The sequence below is a fragment of the Lycium ferocissimum genome, chromosome 1, assembly GCF_029784015.1.
Source record: "Lycium ferocissimum isolate CSIRO_LF1 chromosome 1, AGI_CSIRO_Lferr_CH_V1, whole genome shotgun sequence".
Lineage (NCBI taxonomy): Eukaryota > Viridiplantae > Streptophyta > Magnoliopsida > Solanales > Solanaceae > Lycium > Lycium ferocissimum.
Window position 1 is genome coordinate 60,136,500 of NC_081342.1, and position 10,725 is coordinate 60,147,224.

The window sequence follows — 10,725 nt, forward strand, 5'->3', positions numbered from 1 at the left end:
TTGAAATGGCAATTTTGTTTGCTTTCCCTGTTGACAAGTTTCACAAACTTGAGTATTAGAAAAAGTTTCAGGCATATTTTCCACTAACTCCTTCTTTTTCATCTCTGCGATGCTTCTTTGATTGACGTGACCAAACCTTTTGTGCCATAGGTCAGTACATGTCTGTGAAGTGCTGGTATAAGCCTACTCGGTCCTTTTCTCCCAATCAACAGAAAACATTCTGTTGCTCATCTTAACACAAAACAATTCTACTCCACAAGGATCAGAAACAACACATTTGAGATTCTTAAAATGCAGTGAGTAATTTTTTTCAAGCATTTGTCCAACGCTCAACAGATTTCGACTCATATCAGGTGTGTACAAAACATCAGGAATAGTTTTGATACCTGAGATTGTTGAAATAGTCACTGTACCTCTGCCTTCAACTTTTACGGCCTCACCATTTCCCACCTTTACTTTGGATTTGTAACTATCATCAAGGAACTTGAACATTTCAGCATCATTGCAAACGTGATGAGTGCAACCACTATCGAGAAGCCACGCATCAGAGGACTCATTTGTTGAAAAGTTTGAAACTGCAAAGAGTTGCTCCTCATGTGCATCAACATCTTCTGCTAGTTGTGCTTGTAAAGCTCTAGAGGCCTTTTTTTTAGATTTGCAAACCTTAGATATGTGCCCCATCTGTTTACAGTTGCCGCATATAGCATCGGCTCTCCACCAGCAGTATTTTTCCAGATGTGTTCTTTTTTTAGCAATGTTTGCACGGAGGAAACTTTTGCTTTAAATCTCCAATATTGTTTCCCCATCATGCTTGCCCTTATTCTTTTGGCTGAGCTGCTGCTTTTCTTTACCAGAATATTATTTTGCACAGAAAAAGCTCATTTAGTTAACTTTTCCCGTCTCATAGTCCTTCTTTACTCTTGTGCTTGAAGAGCACTCATTAGTTCACCTAATGAGAGTTTGCTTAGGTCCTTGGATTCTTCAAGAGAGAAAATCTTAGATTCAAACCTCTCAAGAAGATTTATAAGAACTATCTCCACAATCCGCTTGTCTATAAATTCTTCACCAAGAAGTCTAATGTTATTAACAATTAAGGAGATTCGATCAGCATACTTACTGATTGTTTCATCCTCCTGCATATTCAGAGACTCAAACTCTCTTTTCAGGTTCAACACTTGCATTTGACGTGTTCTATTGTTGCCTTGATATTCTTCTTTTAATCTATCCCAAGCCTCCTTTGCTGTATTACAGGCCATGATTCTATAGAACACTGAATCTGCCACAGAATTCTGCATAAGCGACTTGGCCTTAGATTTCTTTGCCTTCTCTTCACTGTTGGATTTGATCTGAGCCAAGGTAGGATTTGCTGGTAGAACAGGTATTGGTTTATCCTCTGTCACAGTTTCCCAGAGGTCATAGGCTTCCAAAAAAGCTTGCATCTTCACAGACCAAATTTGATAATTTTCACCGGTGAAAGTGAAAGGTGGATTTAAAGGTAGGCTGTTGGATGCCATTTGTGTTGTAGATTAAAACTTTTTGGTTCTATAAGATCAACTATGGCTCTGATGCCACTGTTAGAACATAAAAGCTCTTAAATTGAATTGAAGAGTAAAAACAGTATGAAAGGATTAAAATTCCAGCATATCATTAAACATGGAAACTTCAAAATTTAAACAAGAAAAAAATAACCAACTTCCTATCTAGCAGCCATTTACAAAGTGGGTTGATAACTGGATAAGAAAATGTGTCCACTAACAGATATAAAAGGTCACTACTCCATAAAATTAAGCAACTACATCTGACCAAAGTAAAAAACAGTAAGCTGGAATAGAAATACCAATTGTCTACCACATAGTACTTTGCTGACGATTTAAAAGTGACTTTGGGACATAGTGATCTGCCTGTAGGGTTGGATTTTGACAGAAACCCAATCCCCCACCTGAAAGTTCCTATCAGTTCTATGCTTATTGGTTTGGTCAGTCATTCCCTGTTGAGCCCCATGCCTAATTAACAAGATTTTATTAACCTCCTCCACTACTGAATCACCAGCTAGATAAGGCAAAGTGCAAAAGGGGTGGTTGGCTAATCAAACTAGTTGGAATTTTTCACTTGATGGATGTTGTTAATACCGATAGGTTTCGAAATGTTTTATGAATTCATTTTACAATGTAAAGCTGCATAGGAAAATTTAATAACATAATCAGTTTTGATACTATATATATACCAAGTGAATGAGTATATAACAAGCCAATTGCTTCTCCTCAAAAGAAGATTTCACTATATCGAATTTAGCAAGTGAATAATAATTGCTAGAAACCTAGCTTCTAGGCCAACTCTCAACGAGAACGAGCTCATTAAAACTGATAGACAGAAGCAGCAAACGGTGTAACACAATTTATATTTTATTGCATCAAGGTCACTAAAATACTTTTTTGTTACAAAAAAGGTATAAAACTCAATTAATAATTACTCTCCATTCACTTTTACTTATCCACTATGTACTTTGCACACACCTTAAGAAATAATTAATGAATTGTAAAATTTACCATGATACCCATACTAATTATTGTATAGTTTTAATGGATTTAAAAATTGATTTGAAATGAGTAATTAATACTATGGGTAAAACAGAAAAAAAAATTATTTTATCTTGATATGCTAAAAATGACATATAAAAATGAAAATGTATTTTTAAAATATTGGACAAATAAAAAAGGCGAACGGAGGGAGTACTTGAGTACCACAAAAATAAATAGATACTTTTCGTAACAAAAAAGTCACTCAAATTTTCCTTACCTAGTGCAATCATGAGAAAATCAATAGTTACAATTATCTCTTTAGTTCAAAACTACCCCACAAGACTGAAAAAATGACCAGTAATACAAGAAAATAAGACTCATGAGAAATGAGCTTCTTTTCCTATTTTCTTTTCTACTGGGAAGTCGGAAATATATACACAGCAAGTATATGTATCTTTCCGTAACGCAAATCTATTTTAGTAAAACTAATTAATTATCATTAGTCATTACTCCCACCAGTCCATATAATATTATATGGTGTTTTTAGAAGCAACTCTTGGGCATGACGGTGCCGCGACGTGTCCCTTGTGCATTTCTACAATAGGTTAAGGCTGGCCTTTTCAAACGATAATCCACGAAAGTGAGCTTTATATCTTGTAATGTGATACCACTGCATGGATTTGTTTTGCTGCAATCTAATTTTATGGCTTGTTGTGTTGAAGATGTCCCCTTTATGCTCTTGTATGTCACTTGACTCACCTTTACTCCTGAACTCTGCAATAATATTTTCCGAATTTAGTAAGATCAAAAAAAATATTAAAACAAGTTCCTAAAGTCCACTCTAGGAACATTACTACTACTACTACTACTACTACAATTTATGCACTTGTTAAGTTTGAAATTTGCTAGATTAAACAAAATTGGTTCAACTTTATTAGAGCTGTAGATTCAACATATGTATAATAGAGTATTCCTTTTGTTTGTAATTGCGTATACGGGAGAAGTCATTTTCCACAAAATATTTTTCATAATAAAGGTATTTTCTGGTGTTTGATTACTAGAAAAATATTTTTCAAGATATTTTTTTACCAAATGTGAGAAAATGACTTCCTCAATTGTGGGAAAAGTCATCTTTTAATTTCATATTATTTACTTTAACAGTTTAACTAATATATGGATATAAATAATAACAAAATCTTTTGAATAATAACTTGTAATAGAATTTAATTTATATACACCGATAGTGTAAAAAATTATACCTCGTGAGGACAACTGTTATCGGGGCAATAATTTTGATCAATGAGGATGGGGTAGCCAACGTTCCTCATAACAAGATTTCTGAACATGAGATTTCTAGCATAGCCATCACTTGGCCTTGCCCATGACTTTATCCTTACACCATTTTGTGTCTTGGTGAATACTGAATTTGCCACTGTTATATTCTGGACTCCAGCTTCATTATAACCATTTGCCAAACTTCCTATGCTGCAAATTGACAACCAAATCTTCAAGATATATAGTAGGCATTTGGACGTAAGAAAATGTTATATTAGAAAAAAAACAAGTGAAAAAATTGTATTTGAAAGTTGAAACTTTATTTGAACATGCATTTGAACATGCATTTACAAAAATGTATTTGGAAAAAAGTAGAAGTTTCGTGCGCGAAACACAAAATTAACCACAAAAACTGATCAAAATCTCTAATTTAAACTTGAAACTCATTTTTTAATTTGGTTTTAAAAAAATATTAATTCTATATATGACCAAAGGTTATTTAAAATTCTTTTAAAAATAATCATATCTAACCGAGACTCACAGTACTATCTTTTATACAAAAACGAAAAGAGAGAGCGGAAGAAGGACAAAAATAAAAATAAAAAATGCAAATGCATTATAAGTGGCAGCAAAATCTACTAACGACTTTCTCGATAAATGTTTCTACTTTCAAAAAATTGTCCATATTACCATATTAGAAGATCTACCAACTCTACTTGACCAAGTCAACTTTCATAACAAAACAGACGAATGAAAATTATTATTTTTCCTATAGATACTCTTGAATCATAATTTTAAATATATAGGCTATAATTTCATACCGAAAAGAATTTCAAATTTCTTTTTGGTTCTGAAGTTCTCAAAACAAAAACCGACCCTCAATTAGAATAGGCTTCTATCTTTTTATTTAGAATTAATGAATTCAAATTCACAAATTTGAATAAGATATCAAATCTTACTAAGCATATACTTCTCCACATAGAGAATCAAGAAACGAGCAAAACCTGAGAAAATAACAGAAACGACCTCGTATGTTTAATTAGGTTCAAAGTAGTCCTTTTAACATATTTTTGGACAGATAATGGTGTATAGTATTGTTTTTGGTGTTGTAGTTTTTATGGTTTGATGGATCTTTTCTGATATTTCTAATTAATTTTTTATTCATAGCTTCTGTCAAATCTAACGGACAGAGTTTGTTAAAGTATTTGATAGAAATCGAAAGTATTGTCTTTTGGCAAACTTAAAATACCAAAATCACTCATGAATATATTTCAGACACTACTTTGAATCCACCCCAAACATAAGCGATTATTTTTGTCATTTTCTCAGCAAAACCTTGAACGTCGAGACTAATATATACTAGTATATGTTTAAAATTTTGAATTCGCCTCTGAACTTACCTGATGCCATGTCCGGGGCCACAACCAATCTTTTGAATCAACATATTCATGGATCCAGGGCCAAGAGAAATGCAGTCATCTCCAGTTTGGATTATGCTATCTGTGATGGTAACATCCCTTGAATTCTCTACATGAATCCCATCAGTGTTTGGACTTCCACTTGGTGCTCTTATTCTCACTTTCTCCACTCTCACATGGCTGCTGTAATCAATTGCCATATTCATTATCTGACTGTTCATTGATTTTAATCCACTTAGCAGTACATTATTACACCACAAGAATGTTATTGACTGCATCCAAGCAAAGAGATAATCAAGTGTCAGAAAATATTGAACATATGAAATAGTATCAAATTATAGGAGTAATTAGTAATACGCAATAGCAAAGTCAGAATTTTCACTAAGGAGATTCCAAATATAAATAAGTAAACACGTGATGTGTTAAGGGAATTCAACATCTTCTAGTATATATGCATAAATTTTTTTTGTATATATAATGTTATATGTTTTCCGCGAAGAGGATTCGGATGAAACCTCTTACGCCCCCAGCTTTGCCCATGGTACTACGTATTATATAGCAACTTTTGTAAAGTATTATCTTAATTCTTTAATACAATTATAAGAACTATACTTCAGTCCTAAATAAATTGAGTTGGGTATATGAATCATCACTGACCATATTTACTTAAATTCATGTCAAGACAACATTATACAAAATAAAAAGCTACCACTTATAAACATATTTTAAGCCAAGAAAATAAAATATGATATACAATGTAAAAAGCTTTGGTTTTCTTTTTCCTTTTTGGCCCATAGGCGGGAAATAATTACGGGTGTTAGTTAAAATATACAAACCATATATACTGATTATATATATAATATGTATAATATAAGTATATTAGTGTATAATATAGGTATATTTATAGTACTTAATATTCAAACCATATACATATGTTGGCTATTGTTTATTAGGGCAGACTGAAAATGTAATTATCCCATAAAAATTATGAGAGATATTTTCCTCGTCATATTTTAAATGAAATGATATTATACAAATCCTTGTACATTGTTATTCTAAGATAAACACATGTTTAAGTTGAGGAACCAAGATAACTATATATAAGTTGATTAAAAACATAATTACGCACCCTAGCTCCAGGAGGGCAAGAATGACCAGATCTTCTACAAGACCAAAAACTATGTCCTTTGGCATCAATTGTTCCACCATAGACAGAAAGCCTACTAACTTTATAAAACAAAATCCAAAAGCTAGAACCTCCAATGACATTATAATCCGTCGGAGCAACGATAGTTCCATCAATCCGGAACTCAATTCTGCTCCGGCATGGGCCAGTGAATGTCACTGGCCTTATAACGTATGTTCCCCTAGGAACGTACACGTTGGAAGGACTAGTTGAGCTGCAGGCAGACATCCACGCACGAAGAAATGGCGCGGTTGAGTCTGTCTTTCCATCTCCTCTAGCTCCAAAACTAACCACATTGTAAGCTAAACAAGAAGGTATAAGCAATAATAGAATGGAAGAAGAGAAAAAGAAAAATGTTTTGAAGTTGGCCATGTTGTTTTGGAGTGTAATGTGAGGAGTTTAAGGTTGTAATGAACATGAAGATTAGTAATGTGTACATTTATATAGATTAGTTCTTTTGCTTAGTTTGGATCCAATGGAGACAACCATTAAGGTGATAAATCAAATGTCAAACGTACATTGCGCGTACTCAAACAATATGTGTGGGACATGGAGTTGATGAATCCTTGGGGGATGTGAAGCTAATTAATGTGACATAATTTTTCTCAAAATTAGAAGAAAGATCACGAGATTAAGATTAATGGTCTTTGTAAGATCCATGAAGAACGCCAAGAAATGCATTGGTTTGAGTAAAACATCAACATGTGAGTTGCCAGTTCTCAGATATTGCTTTAGTCATTAATTAGCTAGAATTTTAAACAGAAGAAATATTTAGAAATGTTAAGTTTTCAGAAAAATGGTATTAATATAATATCGTAGAAGTTATGTACTAGCTGCATTGGAAGGAACAGAGAGATTTTAATTTAGAATTCTGAAAGTTTCCGTTCTACGTTGATTGATGTAGCCTGCAGCTTAGGGTATAACTTATAAGCATGACAAACTTATAACTTATAAGCATGACAAACTTCTAACCTTTATATTTTGGTTGTCCCTTTCCACTGCCAGAGCAGCAGATGGGGTCATTTATCCAAACTTCATTTTCCAAAATATCACGTTACATATAAAAGGCCGACTTGTTTTATATATGTATGTAGTATATGATGAACCCATAGTAAAAATTGTGTCTCCGTTGCTACTTATATCTGAAAGAAAGATTGACATATTTGCTTCCAAGTTTGATTTATGACATGCATAGAATCGTCCAAATTTCTTTCTTTTTGAAACTCTATTTAAGATTGATTAAAACAAGTTAAGATTAAATGTATAAATAGTTTGGTAGAATAAAATCATAAGTTACGGTGGAGAAGAATAGTGTTTCCAAATCTGATACGTCTATTTTACTACTTTTCAAGGTTAGATTTCTCATAAATGCAGAGAGATTGTGGATTTGCAAAGTTAATTAAGTTGAAGATGGGAATATTCTTTTGATTGGTTTAACCGACGACAAAGGCGAGACTCAAGGTTTTTCTTTATTAATGATCATTTGGCATCTTACACATTTAAATATTCAGTAGAATTGTGATCACGGATGACGTTCTTCCATTGTACCATCACGGTGTGTATTAAGTTTTTCCTCATTTCAAATCCTATGAAATCACCAGAAGAACAATATAGTCAAAAAATTTCGCAGATTGCCCTTCTTTTGGGGTGGTCATTAAATGTTGCACCTCATATACGTTGTCTTTAAATTTTCTTAGTTCATTAAAATGGCTTTATACCGGGTTTCAAAACCCCCGCTCAAGATAAATTTAAAAAAAAAAAAAAAATCGCAAGGCAAGACTTGGAAACGACCAGATACATACTTGTTAAATAACCAAAGTTTACGCCGCATCCGTGATACTTACGCCTTTATAAAGTGTACTCTTAACTAAAAGTCCTCTTAACTAAAAGTCTGCCCATAAGGCAGAACTTTTCCTTAAGACATAGTTTAGTTATACCTTAAGGGGCAGATTTTTAATTAAGGCATAACTAAAAGGATACCCCATAAGGCATAACTAAAAGGATATCTCATAAGGCATAACTTTGCCTTATAAGACAAACTTTTAGTTATGCCTTAAGGAAAAGTTCCGCCTTACAAGATACTTTTTAGTTATTTTTATAAATGGAGCACTTTTAGTTAAAGATAACTAAAAGTATGCCCCTACTGCGAACTTTTCACGATAAACTTTGCCTTATAAGGCGAACTTATAGTTATGCGTCCCATAACTTTAGTTATTCCTTAAGCAAGTGTATGCGGTCCGCATACACACGACCCAAGCCTTGTTTTGCAATTTTTTTTTTAATTTATGCCTGAGCGGTCATACGAACCCAGAACCTCATGATTTCTACACGAAGCTCAGGATTGCAACACGAAGGGCAAAAATTAAAGACCAACATTTTGAGGGACAAAAACTAAAGACCATCCCAAAGGAAGGGCAATCCTGCGAATTGCCCCAATATAATAGACATAAAGCCCATTTGGATTAGCTAAAAAAAAGTGACTTTTAAGCATAAATGTTTAAAGTACTTTTTAAGGTCTGAAAATTATTTTACAAATAAGCAATTACGTATTTGAATAAAAGTGTTGAAGCTGAAAATAGTCACGTAACTCTATTGGGAATGAATTAAGTCATTTTCTATGAAAAATGTTCTTTAGAAAATGCTTGTTATGAAAAATGGTTGAATGAAAAATATTTTTCAAAAAAGACCATACATGTGAAAGGTACGGTAACATTCGATAACGATTTTAAACTACCTTCATTGTACCTTCTGAAAGGCTGAATAAACGAATGTGTTGAAGGAGGATTTGAATAATCCTAGGAGGTAAGTTGTGGCAAACTCTCCGAAGCTAGGAACATGTGCATAGTTTGTCCGTCTCAATTCGTTTGACGCTTTTTGCTTTTAGAGAGTTAAACGAGTTGTTCTTTAAACATAATTTTTTCATGCTTTTTAAATATTTTAAATTATTAATGATGGTGACTTATGAAGTAGTACTTTTTACGTAAATTCCAAATATGTAAATTTAATTTCAAAAAATTTAACGATTCTATGTTTAAACATACGATCAAAATTAAGAAATTTGACTCTAGAAAAGCAAAAAGTATCGAACAAATTCCATAAATTTCCTAAGTATAGAGTTAAATAAGCTTATATGCTTGTTTGTTCGAACAAGCTCGTAAGTTTCATGAATTCAAATTATTATTAGAAATGTCTTAAAAGGGAATTCAGAAGGAAATAAAAAGAAATCGAAAAATAGTTTTCACTGTCCCTTGTTCAGGTCACTCCTTTCATTTTCTTTTATGAAATTTGAATTGGGTTCATGTTTAGCTAAACTAGATCCTTATTGCTGTCCAACAAAATAATTTATGTTGAAACAAATTTCTGGTATTTGGTTGAATAGTTAAAAATATTTCTTTGACAAAAAAAGATATCTAAGCGTATCTGGGAAGAAGAAATATATTTCTCATAAGTTAATTTTAGAATTTGATTATAGAAAATCTAATTAGTTTTTTACCATTAGACAGCTGAAAAACACTTTAAAATACTACACCAAAGAAAAAGCCATTCTGAAAAATATTTTCCAAGTAATGACTTCTCCATCATACCAAACACACCCTAAAGATTAATAATATTACTAGCAAATCGTATACTGTTTTGATTAAAAAAAATTACAGTAATAAAGATTGATAATGTTCAAGTGTTATGTTAAAATGAGTAAAGTTAAAAATTGAGATAATTATGAAGAAAAAGGACTCATTTTCAATTATGAAGACAAAAGCCTCATTGTCACGCTCCGGCTAGAAAATATTTTTTGGAGGAAAACATTTTATCACTATAACAAAAATATCTGTTTTCCAGAAAGCATTTCCCAAAATATATTTGTTGATCCTACCTAAAACGCCCATACACAAGCTAATTACAGTAGATCAAAAAACAAAGGTTTTGGGATCTAGCAGCTCTACATCAACCAAACGATGTGTCCCTCATACACTACAACAACATACCTAGTGAACGCAAAGTGGTGTCTGGGGGAGGATAGAGTGTACGAAGGACCTTACCCTCTACCTTGGGAGGCAGAGAGAGAGGGCTGTTTCTGATAGACCCTCGGCATAAGGACAAATAGTGCAAAGCAGTATGGAAAAGAAATAACGGGCACGAATAAACCATGGCAGAATACTATGCAAGCATGAATAAAGCAGTCTGGAAAAAGAGCTGTCCCTCATACACTATTTAAGCCTTCATAAGAATGACATTCACAGTTATGGTGTCTCTCCATAACGCTTCTTTTCCTTCTTTAGTAGAGATTGGGAGCAAAATCTCAAAATGCATAGGGCAACAACAGAATAAA

The 10,725-nt window shown here is 32.9% G+C and overlaps 1 protein-coding gene across 1 annotated transcript; it reads right to left on the reverse strand.

The window, feature by feature from the left end:
- Positions 1 to 2,821: 2,821 nt before the first annotated feature.
- On the reverse strand, positions 2,822 to 6,791 carry LOC132030305 (polygalacturonase-like). The gene is made up of 4 exons (XM_059419884.1): positions 6,342 to 6,791; positions 5,195 to 5,484; positions 3,779 to 4,004; positions 2,822 to 3,293 (listed from the first exon to the last, which is right to left on the reverse strand). Exons 1-4 carry the CDS (start codon positions 6,768 to 6,770, stop codon positions 3,063 to 3,065), a joined length of 1,176 nt encoding a protein of 391 aa, XP_059275867.1. The 5' UTR covers positions 6,771 to 6,791; the 3' UTR covers positions 2,822 to 3,062.
- Between the last annotated feature and the right edge of the window lie 3,934 nt (positions 6,792 to 10,725).